Source organism: Ranitomeya imitator, chromosome 8, assembly GCF_032444005.1.
Source record: "Ranitomeya imitator isolate aRanImi1 chromosome 8, aRanImi1.pri, whole genome shotgun sequence".
In the NCBI taxonomy this organism is placed as follows: domain Eukaryota; kingdom Metazoa; phylum Chordata; class Amphibia; order Anura; family Dendrobatidae; genus Ranitomeya; species Ranitomeya imitator.
The window spans coordinates 176112847-176129993 of record NC_091289.1 but is presented as its reverse complement, the minus strand read 5'-3'; the positions used below and the strand labels follow the sequence as shown (position 1 = coordinate 176129993).

Below are 17147 nucleotides of genomic sequence, written 5' to 3'. Positions count from 1 at the left end.
CACTCCCATGCTTACTGAGGCTCCACCACTCCCATGCTTAATGACGCTCCACCAATCCCATGCTTACTGACGCTCCACCACTCCCATGCTTACAGATGCTCCACCACTCCCATGCTTACTGAGGCTCCACCACTCCCATGCTTACTGAGGCTCCACCACTCCCATGCTTACAGACGCTCCACCACTCCCATGCTAACCGACGCTCCATCACTCCCATGCTTACTGACCCTCCACCACTCCCATGCTTACAGACGCTCCATCACTCCCATGCTAACCGACGCTCCATCACTCCCATGCTTACTGACCCTCCACCACTCCCATGCTTACAAACGCTCCATCACTCCCATGCTTACTGAGGCTCCACCACTCCCATGCTTACTGAGGCTCCACCACTCCCATGCTTACAGAGGCTCCACCACTCCCATGCTTACTGAGGCTCCACCACTCCCATGCTTACTGAGGCTCCACCACTCCCATGCTTACAGACGCTCCACCACTCCCATGCTTACTGAGGCTCCACCACTCCCATGCTTACTGAGGCTCCACCACTCCCATGCTTACTGAGGCTCCACCACTCCCATGCTTACTGAGGCTCCACCACTCCCATGCTGAAGCTCCACCACTCCCATGCTTACAGACGCTCCACCACTCCCATGCTTACAGAAGCTCCACCACTCCCATGCTTACAGATGCTCCACCACTCCCATGCTTACTGAGGCTCCACCACTACCATGCTTACTGACACTCCACCACTCCCATGCTTACAGATGCTCCATCACTTCAATGCTTACTGACCCTCCACCACTCCCATGCTTACTGACGCTCCACCACTCCCATGCTTACAGACGCTCCACCACTCCCATGCTTACAGACGCTCCACCACTCCCATGCTTACAGATGCTTCTTAACTCCCATGCTTACAGATGCTCCACCACTCCCATGCTTACTGACGCTCCACCACTCCCATGCATACTGACGCTCCACCACTCCCATGCTTACTGACGCTCCACCACTCCCATGCCTACAAACGCTCCACTACTCCCATGCTTACAGATGCTCCACCACTCCCATGCTTACAGACCCTCCACCGCTCCCATGCTTACAGACCCTTCACCACTCCAAAGCTTACAGACGCTCCACCGCTCTCATGCTTACAGACGCTCCACCACTCCCATGCTTACTGACGCATCACCACTCGCATGCTTACAAATGCTCCACCACTCACATGCTTACAGATGCTCCACCACTCCCATGCTTAAAGACGCTCCACCACTCCCATGCTCACAGATGATCCACCACTCTTATGCTTACAGACGCTCCACCACTCCCATGCTTACAGACGCTCCACCACTCTAGATAAATGACGCTCCACCACTACCATGCTTACAGACCCTCCACCGCTCCCATGCTTACAGACCCTCCACCACTCCAAAGCTTACTGAGGCTCCACCACTACCATGCTTACTGAGGCTCCATCACTCCCATGCTTACTGAGGCTCTACCACTCCAATGCTTACTGACGCTCCAACACTCCCATGCCAACTAACCCTACACCACTCCCATGCTTACTGACCCTCCACCACTCCCATGCTTACAGACGCTCCACTACTCCCATGCTTACTGACCCTTCGCCACTCCCATGCTTACAGACGCTCCAAAACTCCCATGCTTACTGAGGCTCCACCACTCCCATGCTTACTGACCCTACACCACTCCCATGATTACTGAGGCTCCACCACTCCCATGCTTACTGAGTCTCCACCACTCCCATGCTTACTGAGGCTCCACCACTCCCATGCTTACTGAGGCTCCACCACTCCCATGCTTACTGAGGCTCCACCACTCCCATGCTTACTGAGGCTCCACCACTCCCATGCTTAATGACGTTCCAACAATCCCATGCTTACTGACGCTCCACCACTCCCATGCTTACAGATGCTCCACCACTCCCATGCTTACAGACGCTCCACCACTCCCATGCTTATAGATGCTTCTTAACTCCCATGCTTACAGATGCTCCACCACTCCCATGCTTACTGACGCTCCACCACTCCCATGCCTACAAACGCTCCACTACTCTCATGCTTACAGATGCTCCACCACTCCCATGCTTACAGACCCTCCACCGCTCCCATGCTTACAGACCCTTCACCACTCCAAAGCTTACAGACGCTCCACCGCTCTCATGCTTACAGACGCTCCACCACTCCCATGCTTACTGACGCATCACCACTCGCATGCTTACAAATGCTCCACCACTCACATGCTTACAGATGCTCCACCACTCCCATGCTTACAGACGCTCCACCACTCCCATGCTCACAGATGATCCACCACTCCCATGCTTACAGACGCTCCACCACTCCCATGCTTACAGACGCTCCACCACTCTAGATAAATGACGCTCCACCACTACCATGCTTACAGACCCTCCACCGCTCCCATGCTTACAGACCCTCCACCACTCCAAAGCTTACTGAGGCTCCACCACTACCATGATTACTGAGGCTCCATCACTCCCATGCTTACTGAGGCTCTACCACTCCAATACTTACTGACGCTCCAACACTCCCATACCAACTGACCCTACACCACTCCCATGCTTACTGACCCTCCACCACTCCCATGCTTACAGACGCTCCACCACTCCCATGCTTACTGACCCTCCGCCACTCCCATGCTTACAGACGCTCCAAAACTCCCATGCTTACTGAGGCTCCACCACTCCCATGCTTACTGACCCTACACCACTCCAATGATTACTGAGGCTCCACCACTCCCATGCTTACTGAGTCTCCACCACTCCCATGCTTACTGAGGCTCCACCACTCCCATGCTTACTGAGGCTCCACCACTCCCATGCTTACTGAGGCTCCACCACTCCCATGCTTACTGAGGCTCCACCACTCCCATGCTTAATGACGTTCCACCAATCCCATGCTTACTGACGCTCCACCACTCCCATGCTTACAGATGCTCCACCACTCCCATGCTAACTGACCCTACACCACTCCCATGCTTACTGACCCTCCACCACTCCCATGCTTACAGACGCTCCACCACTCCCATGCTTACAGACGCTCCACCACTCCCATGCTTACTGAGGCTCCACCACTCCCATGCTTACTGAGGCTCCACCACTCCCATGCTTACAAACGCTCCATCACTCCCATGCTTACTGAGGCTCCACCACTCCCATGCTTACTGACGCTCCACCACTCCCATGCTTACTGACGCTCCACCACTCCCATGCTTACTGACGCTCCACCACTCCCATGCTTACTGACGCTCCACCACTCCCATGCTTACAGATGCTCCACCACTCCCATGCTTACAGATGCTCCACCACTCCCATGCTTACTGACCCTCCACCACTCCCATACTTTCAGACGCTCCATCACTCCCATGCTTACTGAGGCTCCACCACTCCCATGCTTACTGAGGCTCCACCACTCCCATGCTTACAGACGCTCCACCACTCCCATGCTTACTGAGGCTCCACAACTCCCATGCTTACTGAGGCTCCACCACTCCCATGCTTACAAACGCTCCATCACTCCCATGCTTACCGACGCTCCACCACTCCCATGCTTACAGATGCTCCACCACTCCCATTCTTACTGACCCTCCACCACTCCCATACTTTCAGACGCTCCATGACTCCCATGCTTACTGAGGCTCCACCACTCCCATGCTTACTGAGGCTCCACCACTCCCATGCTTACTGACCCTCCACCACTCCCATGCTTACAGACGCTCCACCACTCCCATGCTTACAGACGCTCCATCACTCCCATGCTTACTGAGGCTCCACCACTCCCATGCTTACTGAGGCTCCACCACTCCCATGCTTACTGAGGCTTCACCACTCCCATGCTTACTGAGGCTCCACCACTCCCATGCTGAGGCTCCACCACTCCCATGCTGAAGCTCCACCACTCCCATGCTTACAGACGCTCCACCACTCCCATGCTTACAGAAGCTCCACCACTCCCATGCTTACTGAGGCTCCACCACTACCATGCTTACTGACACTCCACCACTCCCATGCTTACAGATGCTCCATCACTTCAATGCTTATTGACCCTCCACCACTCCCATGCTTACTGACGCTCCACCACTCCCATGCTTACAGACGCTCCACCACTCTAGATAAATGACGCTCCACCACTACCATGCTTACAGACCCTCCACCGCTCCCATGCTTACAGACCCTCCACCACTCCAAAGCTTACTGAGGCTCCACCACTACCATGATTACTGAGGCTCCATCACTCCCATGCTTACTGAGGCTCTACCACTCCAATACTTACTGACGCTCCAACACTCCCATACCAACTGACCCTACACCACTCCCATGCTTACTGACCCTCCACCACTCCCATGCTTACAGACGCTCCACCACTCCCATGCTTACTGACCCTCCGCCACTCCCATGCTTACAGACGCTCCAAAACTCCCATGCTTACTGAGGCTCCACCACTCCCATGCTTACTGACCCTACACCACTCCCATGATTACTGAGGCTCCACCACTCCCATGCTTACTGAGTCTCCACCACTCCCATGCTTACTGAGGCTCCACCACTCCCATGCTTACTGAGGCTCCACCACTCCCATGCTTACTGAGGCTCCACCACTCCCATGCTTACTGAGGCTCCACCACTCCCATGCTTAATGACGTTCCACCAATCCCATGCTTACTGACGCTCCACCACTCCCATGCTTACAGATGCTCCACCACTCCCATGCTAACTGACCCTACACCACTCCCATGCTTACTGACCCTCCACCACTCCCATGCTTACAGACGCTCCACCACTCCCATGCTTACAGACGCTCCACCACTCCCATGCTTACTGAGGCTCCACCACTCCCATGCTTACTGAGGCTCCACCACTCCCATGCTTACAAACGCTCCATCACTCCCATGCTTACTGAGGCTCCACCACTCCCATGCTTACTGACGCTCCACCACTCCCATGCTTACTGACGCTCCACCACTCCCATGCTTACAGATGCTCCACCACTCCCATGCTTACAGATGCTCCACCACTCCCATGCTTACTGACCCTCCACCACTCCCATACTTTCAGACGCTCCATCACTCCCATGCTTACTGAGGCTCCACCACTCCCATGCTTACTGAGGCTCCACCACTCCCATGCTTACAGACGCTCCACCACTCCCATGCTTACTGAGGCTCCACAACTCCCATGCTTACTGAGGCTCCACCACTCCCATGCTTACAAACGCTTCATCACTCCCATGCTTACCGACGCTCCACCACTCCCATGCTTACAGATGCTCCACCACTCCCATGCTTACTGACCCTCCACCACTCCCATACTTTCAGACGCTCCATGACTCCCATGCTTACTGAGGCTCCACCACTCCCATGCTTACTGAGGCTCCACCACTCCCATGCTTACTGACCCTCCACCACTCCCATGCTTACAGACGCTCCACCACTCCCATGCTTACAGACGCTCCATCACTCCCATGCTTACTGAGGCTCCACCACTCCCATGCTTACTGAGGCTCCACCACTCCCATGCTTACTGAGGCTTCACCACTCCCATGCTTACTGAGGCTCCACCACTCCCATGCTGAGGCTCCACCACTCCCATGCTGAAGCTCCACCACTCCCATGCTTACAGACGCTCCACCACTCCCATGCTTACAGAAGCTCCACCACTCCCATGCTTACAGACGCTCCACCACTCCCATGCTTACTGAGGCTCCACCACTACCATGCTTACTGACACTCCACCACTCCCATGCTTACAGATGCTCCATCACTTCAATGCTTATTGACCCTCCACCACTCCCATGCTTACTGACGCTCCACCACTCCCATGCTTACAGACGCTCCAGCACTCCCATGCTTACAGACGCTCCACCACTCCCATGCTTACAGATGCTTCTTAACTCCCATGCTTATAGATGCTCCACCACTCCCATGCTTACTGACACTCCACCACTCCCATGCATACTGACGCTCCACCACTCCCATGCTTACTGACGCTCCACCACTCCCATGCTTACTGACGCTCCACCACTCCCATGCCTACAAACGCTCCACTACTCCCATGCTTACAGATGCTTCACCACTCCCATACTTACAAACACTTCACTACTCCCATGCTTACAGATGCTCCACCACTCCCATGCTTACAGAGGCTCCACCACTCCCATGCTTACAGACCCTCCACTACTCCAAAGCTTACAGACGCTCCACCACTCTCATGCTTACAGACGCTCCACCACTCCCATGCTTACTGATGCTTCACCATTCCCATGCTTACAGATGCTCCACCACTCCAAAGCTTACAGACGCTCCACCGCTCTCATGCTTACAGATGCTCCATCACTCCCATGCTTACTGATGCATCACCACTCGCATGCTTACAGATGCTCCACCACTCACATGCTTACAGATGCTCCACCACTCCCATGCTCACAGATGATCCACCACTCCCATGCTTAGACGCTCCACCACTCCCATGCTTACAGACGCTCCACCACTCTAGATAAATGACGCTCCACCACTACCATGCTTACAGACCCTCCACCGCTCCCATGCTTACAGACCCTCCCCCACTCCAAAGCTTACAGACGTTCCACCGCTCTCATGCTTACAGACGCTCCACCACTCCCATGCTTACTGATGCATCACCACTCGCATGCTTACAGATGCTACACCACTCACATGCTTACAGATGCTCCACCACTCACATGCTTACAGACGCTCCACCACTCCCATGCTCACAGATGATCCACCACTCCCATGCTCACAGACGCTCCACCACTCCCATGCTTACAGACGCTCCACCACTCTACATAAATGACGCTCCACCACTACCATGCTTATAGACCCTCCACCGCTCCCATGCTTACAGATGTTCCACCACTCCCATGCTTGCAGACCCTCCACCACTCCCATGCTTACAGACGCTCCACCGCTCTCATGCTTACAGATGCTCCACCACTCCCATGCTTACAGACGCTCCACCACTCCCATGCTTACAGACGCTCCACCACTCCCATGCTCACAGACGCTCCACCACTCCCATGCTTACAGACCCTCCACCGCTCCCATGCTTACAGACCCTCCACCACTCCAAAGCTTACAGACGCTCCACCGCTCTCATGCTTACAGATGCTCCATCACTCCCATGCTTACTGATGCATCACCACTCGCATGCTTACAGATGCTCCACCACTCACATGCTTACAGATGCTCCACCACTCCCATGCTTACAGACGCTCCACCACTCCCATGCTCACAGATGATCCACCACTCCCATGCTTAGACGCTCCACCACTCCCATGCTTACAGACGCTCCACCACTCTAGATAAATGACGCTCCACCACTACCATGCTTACAGACCCTCCACCGCTCCCATGCTTACAGACCCTCCCCCACTCCAAAGCTTACAGACGTTCCACCGCTCTCATGCTTACAGACGCTCCACCACTCCCATGCTTACTGATGCATCACCACTCGCATGCTTACAGATGCTACACCACTCACATGCTTACAGATGCTCCACCACTCACATGCTTACAGACGCTCCACCACTCCCATGCTCACAGATGATCCACCACTCCCATGCTCACAGACGCTCCACCACTCCCATGCTTACAGACGCTCCACCACTCTACATAAATGACGCTCCACCACTACCATGCTTATAGACCCTCCACCGCTCCCATGCTTACAGATGTTCCATCACTCCCATGCTTGCAGACCCTCCACCACTCCCATGCTTACAGACGCTCCACCGCTCTCATGCTTACAGATGCTCCACCACTCCCATGCTTACAGACGCTCCACCACTCCCATGCTTACAGATGCTCCATCACTTCAATGCTTACTGACCCTCCACCACTCCCATGCTTACTGACGCTCCACCACTCCCATGCTTACAGACGCTCCACCACTCCCATGCTTACAGACGCTCCACCACTCCCATGCTTACAGATGCTTCATAACACCCATGCTTACAGATGCTCCACCACTCCCATGCTTACTGACGCTCCACCACTCCCATGCATACTGACGCTCCACCACTCCCATGCTAACCGACGCTCCACCACTCCCATGCCTACAAACGCTCCACTACTACCATGCTTACAGATGCTTCACCACTCCCATACTTACAAACACTTCACTACTCCCATGCTTACAGATGCTCCACCACTCCCATGCTTACAGATGCTCCACCACTCCCATGCTTACTGACGCTCCACCACTCCCATGCCTACACACGCTCCACTACTCCCATGCTTACAGATGCTTCACCACTCCCATACTTACAAACACTTCACTACTCCCATGCTTACAGATGCTCCACCACTCCCATGCTTACAGACGCTCCACCACTCCCATGCTTACAGACCCTCCACTACTCCAAAGCTTACAGACGCTCCACCACTCTCATGCTTACAGACGCTCCACCACTCCCATGCTTACTGATGCTTCACCACTCCCATGCTTACAGACCCTCCACCGCTCCCATGCTTACAGACCCTCCACCACTCCAAAGCTTACAGACGCTCCACCGCTCTCATGCTTACAGATGCTCCATCACTCCCATGCTTACTGATGCATCACCACTCCCATGCTTACAGACGCTCCACCACTCCCATGCTCACAGATGATCCACCACTCCCATGCTTACAGATGCTCCACCACTCTAGATAAATGACGCTCCACCACTACCATGCTTACAGACCCTCCACCGCTCCCATGCTTACAGACCCTCCACCACTCCAAAGCTTACAGATGCTCCACCGCTCTCATGCTTACAGACGCTCCACCACTCCCATGCTTACTGATGCATCACCACTCGCATGCTTACAGATGCTACACCACTCACATGCTTACAGATGCTCCACCACTCACATGCTTACAGACGCTCCACCACTCCCATGGTCACAGATGATCCACCACTCCCATGCTCACAGACGCTCCACCACTCCCATGCTTACAGACGCTCCACCACTCTAGATAAATGACGCTCCACCACTACCATGCTTATAGACCCTCCACCGCTCCCATGCTTACAGATGTTCCACCACTCCCATGCTTGCAGACCCTCCACCACTCCCATGCTTACAGACGCTCCACCGCTCTCATGCTTACAGATGCTCCACCACTCCCATGCTTACAGACGCTCCACCACTCCCATGCTTACAGACGCTCCATCACTTCAATGCTTACTGACCCTCCACCACTCCCATGCTTACTGACGCTCCACCACTCCCATGCTTACAGACGCTCCACCACTCCCATGCTTACAGATGCTTCTTAACTCCCATGCTTACAGATGCTCCACCACTCCCATGCTTACTGACGCTCCACCACTCCCATGCATACTGACGCTCCACCACTCCCATGCTTACAAACGCTCCACCACTCCCATGCTTACAGATGCTTCTTAACTCCCATGCTTACAGATGCTCCACCACTCCCATGCTTACTGACGCTCCACCACTCCCATGCATACTGACGCTCCACCACTCCCATGCTAACTGACGCTCCACCACTCCCATGCCTACAAACGCTCCACTACTACCATGCTTACAGATGCTTCACCACTCCCATACTTACAAACACTTCACTACTCCCATGCTTACAGATGCTCCACCACTCCCATGCTTACAGATGCTCCACCACTCCCATGCTTACTGACGCTCCACCACTCCCATGCCTACAAACGCTCCACTACTCCCATGCTTACAGATGCTTCACCACTCCCATACTTACAAACACTTCACTACTCCCATGCTTACAGATGCTCCACCACTCCCATGCTTACAGACGCTCCACCACTCCCATGCTTACAGACCCTCCACTACTCCAAAGCTTACAGACGCTCCACCACTCTCATGCTTACAGACGCTCCACCACTCCCATGCTTACTGATGCTTCACCACTCCCATGCTTACAGATGCTCCACCACTTCCATGCTTACAGACCCTCCACCGCTCCCATGCTTACAGACCCTCCACCACTCCAAAGCTTACAGACGCTCCACCGCTCTCATGCTTACAGATGCTCCACCACTCCCATGCTTACTGATGCATCACGACTCGCATGCTTACAGATGCTCCACCACTCACATGCTTACAGATGCTCCACCACTCCCATGCTTACAGACGCTCCACCACTCCCATGCTCACAGATGATCCACCACTCCCATGCTTAGACGCTCCACCACTCCCATGCTTACAGACGCTCCACCACTCTAGATAAATGACGCTCCACCACTACCATGCTTACAGACCCTCCACCGCTCCCATGCTTACAGACCCTCCACCACTCCAAAGCTTACAGACGCTCCACCGCTCTCATGCTTACAGACGCTCCACCACTCCCATGCTTACTGATGCATCACCACTCGCATGCTTACAGATGCTACACCACTCACATGCTTACAGATGCTCCACCACTCACATGCTTACAGACGCTCCACCACTCCCATGCTCACAGATGATCCACCACTCCCATGCTCACAGACGCTCCACCACTCCCATGCTTACAGACGCTCCACCACTCTAGATAAATGACGCTCCACCACTACCATGCTTATAGACCCTCCACCGCTCCCATGCTTACAGATGTTCCACCACTCCCATGCTTGCAGACCCTCCACCACTCCCATGCTTACAGACGCTCCACCGCTCTCATGCTTACAGATGCTCCACCACTCCTATGCTTACAGATGCTACACCACTCCCATGCTTACAGACGCTCCACCACTCTCATGCTTACAGATGCTACACCACTCCCATGCTTACAGACGCTCCACCATTACAATGCTTACTGAAGTTCCACCACTCCCATGCTTACTGACGCTCCACCACTCCCATGCTTACTGACGCTCCACCACTCCCATGCTTACTGACGCTCCACCACTCCCATGCTTACTGACGCTCCACCACTACAACGTTTTCTGGCGTTTCACCACTCCCATGCTTACAGACGCTCCACCACTCCCATGCTTACAGATGCTCCACCACTCCCTGCTTACTAACGCTCCACCACTCCCATGCTACTGCTTCACAGGGCCCCCTCTCTGCTGGTCTCTACATCTGCTTTCTGGCCTTCAGGAGCTGATGTTCGCACACGAACATGTGACTGTTGCACCTTATCGCCACCTACAGAAGACATCACTGCTGCAGCGGTCTTTATTCACGTTCGAAATGTGCGTTTATGTGTTGAAGGCTGTAAGACTAGGATGCAGAGATCGGCACCTTTGCAGTAGCATTTAGGATAGGCTAACAACATCAGATTAGAGGAGATACGAATGCTATAACCCCCACAGATCAGCTTATTAAAGGGGCAGTGGCATCCAGTGAGTACTGCCATTATATACAAGGCACAGCGCCTTACATTTTGAAGCGGCTGTCCCAGGTACTGCAACACATTGCTGCATAGTCCCATTTAAGTGGGAGGAAGGATGACTGCAGGATCTAACTATGCAGGGATCATCTGAAGTTACCATGGAAATGCATACGTCTGCATAGGAGCTGAAGACATAAAACAGGAGGATTTTTTTTAAATTTAATTAGGAATATTTACAAAGCAACTTTATTACAGATGCTCCAGAGTAATAGAAATCAGTTGCCTTTACTATTAGACGGGCTGCTGTCTCATTTTTGCATGCACTATACATGTATATTTTTGGCTTCTTCTAAGAGGAAAAAAATAAAACAGTAAATTCTTGTTTCTTATGTCTAATTCCAGCAGGAAAGCTTGGCTCGCAGGGATTGTTGTTTGTTTAACAGCGTCCCACCCGTTGTAGGCGAGATCTGACTTCAGACTCCGTCATTAGAATTTTTATAGCTCTGTGCGGCTGGATGAACCGAAAGTCATTTTTTTGACATCCAGATATGTCTTGGCAGCTTAAGTGAGGAAAAGTATGACAGGGTAGTGCGGCACAGATCAGCGCGAGCGTGGTAAATAATACAAGGAATTAATAGCGGGGAAAAAAGCAGAACATTTGTGTGTAAATTTGAGTCAATGGATTACAAAAAAATGCAGATTATTTGTGCACATTGAAACATTGAAGACAACTTGTCAGCGCATTTTTACATAGGGGAGCAGTGGTATGGCTGTACAGTCGCTGGTCTCCCAATAAAAATGATACCTTTCTTGTAATGGTATGATGTACCAGTCATGAGAAATCTAGTGCAGAAGCAATATGGAAATAAGGCGGAAGGTCCTCGGGGGCGTGTCAGTGCTGGTGAGCCGCTTCTTCCAAGCGCACCAGTACACCCACTGAGCACTTCCAGCATTGTGGGGGGAGAGACGCTATGGGAGGGAGAAGACAGAAGATGCGGGGGGCATGGATGGATGGAGAAGACAGAAGATCCGGGGGAAGAGAAGACAGAAGTCACGGGAGGAGGGATGAATGAAGAGGCTGCGGTGGGAGGGAATGATGGAGAAGACGCCTGGATGGAATGATGGAGAGGGCGCGGGAGGAGGGAATTATGGAGAAGACCTGGGGGGGGGGGGGGGGTAGAAGACACAGGGGGAGGAAGGGAGAAGACACAGGGGAAGGGAGACGACAGATGATGAGGGGAGATTGATGAATGGAGAAGACGCGGGGGGGAGAGAAGACAAGTCATGGGGGACAGAAGAAGCGGGGGAGGAGAGAGAAGACAGAAGATGAGAGGGGAGAGAGAAGACATACGGAGGGGGGAGAGAAGACAGAAGGGGAGAGAAGACATACGGAGGGGGGAGAGAAGACAGAAGGGGAGAGAAGACAGAAGGGGGAGAGAGAAGACAGACGGAGGGGGGAGAGAAGACAGACGGAGGGGGGAGAGAAGACAGACGGAGGGGGGAGAGAAGACAGACGGAGGGGGGAGAGAAGACAGACGGAGGGGGAGAGAAGACAGATGGGGGGAGAAGACAGACGGGAGGAGAGAAGACAGACGGAGGGGGGAAGAGAAGACAGACGGAGGGGAGAAGACAGACGGAGGGAGGAGAGAAGACAGACGGAGGGGGGGAGAAGACAGACGGAGGGGGGGAGAAGACAGACGGAGGGGGGAGAGAAGACAGACGGAGGGGAGAAGACAGACGGAGGGAGGAGAGAAGACAGACGGAGGGGGGGAGAAGACAGACGGAGGGGGGGAGAAGACAGACGGAGGGAGGAGAGAAGACAGACGGAGGGGGGGAGAAGACAGACGGAGGGGAGAAGACAGACGGAGGGAGGAGAGAAGACAGACGGAGGGGGGAGAGAAGACAGACGGAGGGGGAGAGAAGACAGACGGAGGGGGAGAGAAGACAGACGGAGGGGGTAAGAGAAGACAGACGGAGGGGGGAGAGAAGACAGACGGAGGGGGGAGAGAAGACAGACGGAGGGGGAGAGAAGACAGACGGGGGGAGAAGACAGATGGAGGGGGGAGAGAAGACAGACTGAGGGGGAGAGAAGACAGATGGGGGGAGAAGACAGATGGAGGGGGGAGAGAAGACAGACGGAGGGGGAGAGAAGACAGACGGAAGGGGGAAGAGAAGACAGACGAAGGGGGAGAGAAGACAGACGGAGGGGGAGAGAAGACAGACGGAGGGGGAGAGAAGACAGACGGAGGGGGGAGAGAAGACAGACGGAGGGGGGAGAGAAGACAGACGGAGGGGGAGAGAAGACAGACGGGGGGAGAAGACAGATGGAGGGGGGAGAGAAGACAGACGGAGGGGGAGAGAAGACAGACGGAGGGGGAGAGAAGACAGACGGAGGGGGGAGAGAAGACAGACGGAGGGGGAGAGAAGACAGACGGGGGGAGAAGACAGACGGGAGGAGAGAAGACAGACGGAGGGGGGAGAGAAGACAGACGGAGGGGAGAAGACAGATGGAGGGGGGAGAGAAGACAGACGGAGGGGGAGAGAAGACAGACGGAGGGGAGAGAAGACAGACGGAGGGGAGAAGACATACGGAGGGGGGAGAGAAGACAGACGGAGGGGGGAGAGAAGACAGACGGAGGGGGGAGAGAAGACAGACGGAGGGGGAGAGAAGACAGACGGGGGGAGAAGACAGATGGAGGGGGGAGAGAAGACAGACGGGGGGAGAAGACAGACGGAGGGGGAGAGAAGACAGACGGAGGGGGAGAGAAGACAGACGGGGGGAGAAGACAGACGGGAGGAGAGAAGACAGATGGAGGGGGAAAGAGAAGACAGACGGAGGGGGGAGAGAAGACAGATGGAGGGGGGAGAGAAGACAGACGGGGGGAGAAGACAGATGGAGGGGGGAGAGAAGACACATGGAGGGGGAAAGAAGACAGATGGAGGGAAAGGGGGGAAGAAAGACGGGGGGAATGGTGGGGTAAAAGATGAGGGGAGAGAGAGAGAGTGAGAGCCAAAGAGAGAGAGCGCGAGCTGTGGAAGGCAAACTGCAGAATCACTGCCCAATAGCCAAGATGTGTAACTATACACATGGCCGCTGTCAGGTTTGACTCTATGGAGCTCCCGTAAATCTGACTCCAGCTGACACCTAACTGTAAATACAGGGTAGAAGCCATCTCTGATGTTAGCAATTTGCTTATGTGGCCTAGTCAGATGGCGGGGAGGGGGGCTCTGCCACACAATTGAAATAGTCCATAATGTGGAGGGGGCTGTCATACGGGGAGGAGGCTCACTGAAGGCCCTTGTGTCTACCATCCTTTTGCTTCTAGGAGCAGGGAGATTATTTAAAAGAGTGTTGCCTCATGTTTTTAAGCATGTAAAATTATAAAAAACAAAATGAAGGGATTTTTAATTCTATAATGTACGACTCGATGCCTAGGTTATCGATAAAGTTCTGCAGTCTCTTATCAGGGGTGTCAGGTACCCAAAGGAGCGCGAGCTCGTAAGCTTAAAAGTGCTGCTCTGAAGGAATCTGACCAGCTCAAGGGTCACAGCGCTCCTCAGTTACTTTGCCTCTATTTGAGGCACGGAAGAGCGTACCGTTCGGATTAGTCACAAAACTAAACCACTGGTCCGCAATGTCAATCTTCAGGAAGCACCATCTCTTAAAAAAAAAAAAAATCAGAAAATCAGGAGACAGGGGAGAGGTGTGCTCCTGAACTCAGAAGACGAGGACACCCCTTTAAATGACAATATGCAGCAATAACAGAAATATCAGCGGTTCAAATCCCATAGAAAGACTAAAAAAGTGCAAAAAATGCTAGCATAAAAATAATCATTTTTTCATCATCTCTGTTTTCCCATTCCATAATAAAATATATAAACAGTAAATAAAACAAATAATAAATGTATAAATTATTGTATTTTATATATATATATATATATAATATACACCGTTTATAAACAGATTTCCTACAACTACATCTGTCCACATTGAACAACACAAAGTAAAAAATAATAAAATTGTATGCCTTTTATAAAGATGAGGCACAATTACACGACTGACTATCAGTGCCTAGGTCTGCGGGAATGGACACAGGTCAAAAAACAAGATAAGAATTTTTTTTTTTTTTTAATTTCACAGTTTTTGAGGTCGTGGGACAACTTTTTTCCTGTAGCAGAATGGCAGGCGCCCCACGCCACTCTGCCTCTTCTTTGCTTCTGGCTATGACTGACAGCGGGTGACATCTACCATGAAAAGACGGAGATACAAATCTTTCCTTTCAGAAAATCTAAGCGCTCAGCAACTTTGTATATTGAACAATTAGGCAGCGATTCTGCTGACTGCCTTCCCGCAGACGTAGATGGTGCAGCGCTCTCCGAGATGGAGAGATTACATAAAAACAACACCTTGAGATTGATTTGATCGCAGCGTGTTGGGGGGGGCGGTGTCAGACGTTCAATGCAATTTTGCAAATAAAGTGTTATAATAATTGAGCGAACGTTCCCTGTTGTACAAATATGAACTCAACAAATACATTGAGACATGACGGTTACCTCTCTCTAAGAGACGATCTGTTCAGGACAGGACTGGGTGGGCGTCTCAGGAATGATGGCGGAGCGGAGCGAGACAGAAGTGATGGAGTTCTGTGCCACGGTGACTCTTGAAGCCTTTTGTCATTTACATTGTCCAATGACGTCTGAAGGTCATCGATGTGCATCTTCTTGGAGTCCTATCAATATAAGTAGGAAAGAGCTGACTAATGATGGCTTGTAAGAAATTTTAAAGAAATATCTGCAATAAGCGCCCCCATACACAATAGTCTAAGTTGGCCAAACGCAACAATGTTGGCAGGATCGGCAAACAGACTAATGTTTATGGGCGGTATTTTTCCTGACGCCTTTTATGTCGGCTTTGCCACCACTTTTTTTTTCTTTTCTAACTTATATAACAGTGTGAGCTTCAAAGCGGAAGCCATCTAAGGAGCGATCAGGTCACTTCTTTTAGCTACTTCACGACTTTCAAAGCTTGAGATGGATGTGCACAGCAATGCCGATTTGACGTTGCTGTGTACATCGGCATTCTTTTTGGCCTTTTTTTTAGCATTTTTGTCAGGGGTGGCGGGTACCACGTAGAAGCCGTCTGAAGATGTGGCGTGAACATACCCCATCACGCATGTATGACACAATAAAGATTTTGTGTTTCTTGGATTCACTGTAACACTATGGCTTCTACACTCTAGCAAGTAGCAAAACAATGTGAAAAAAAAAATGTAGTCTCCATACATTTTTTGCCATTTTCCTCCAGAAGTAATTTGTCAAGTGCAAAAATAAAAAAAAGGTGACAAATAATCTAAATCAAGAAAATGGAGTATGGAAATTATGCATTTGTGAATCTAAAGCTGTATGTGGTCAGCCACTTTCCCATCCAAAAATAACTCATCATCTCAGCGGTGGTCACGCCCGGTCACTACAGCTCCTAGTAGAGTGGTGTTCTTGTATACGCTCTACTGCTTCATTCAGACGGACACTTTAGGATCCCCATTTTCTGGACTTCTGGGCGTCCCAATGGTGAACCCCCGGTAATCATACATTTATTACCTAATATATACAAAAATGCATAGTGCCTACAGTGAAGCATGGTGGTGCCCATGTTCTTATGTGGGGCTATATAAGTTCTGCTGGTGTCGGGGAGCTAATTTTCATTGATGGCAACATGGATTCATAGATGTACTGCTCAATATTGAAAGAAAAGATGCTGCCATCACTCTGTGCCCTCGATAGACATACACTT

General features: G+C 52.2%; 1 protein-coding gene across 5 annotated transcripts in view; it reads right to left on the bottom strand.

Moving 5' to 3' along the window:
* The window catches only part of SPATA6 (spermatogenesis associated 6), a 71292-nt gene that overhangs the window by 23743 nt on the left and 30402 nt on the right, over positions 1-17147 (bottom strand). For all 5 annotated transcript variants that reach the window (XM_069737954.1, XM_069737953.1, XM_069737955.1 and 2 more), the window contains one exon: positions 15911-16086. In XM_069737954.1, coding sequence (XP_069594055.1) covers positions 15911-16086 — 176 coding nt within the window. The remainder of the gene's footprint in view (positions 1-15910; positions 16087-17147) is intronic.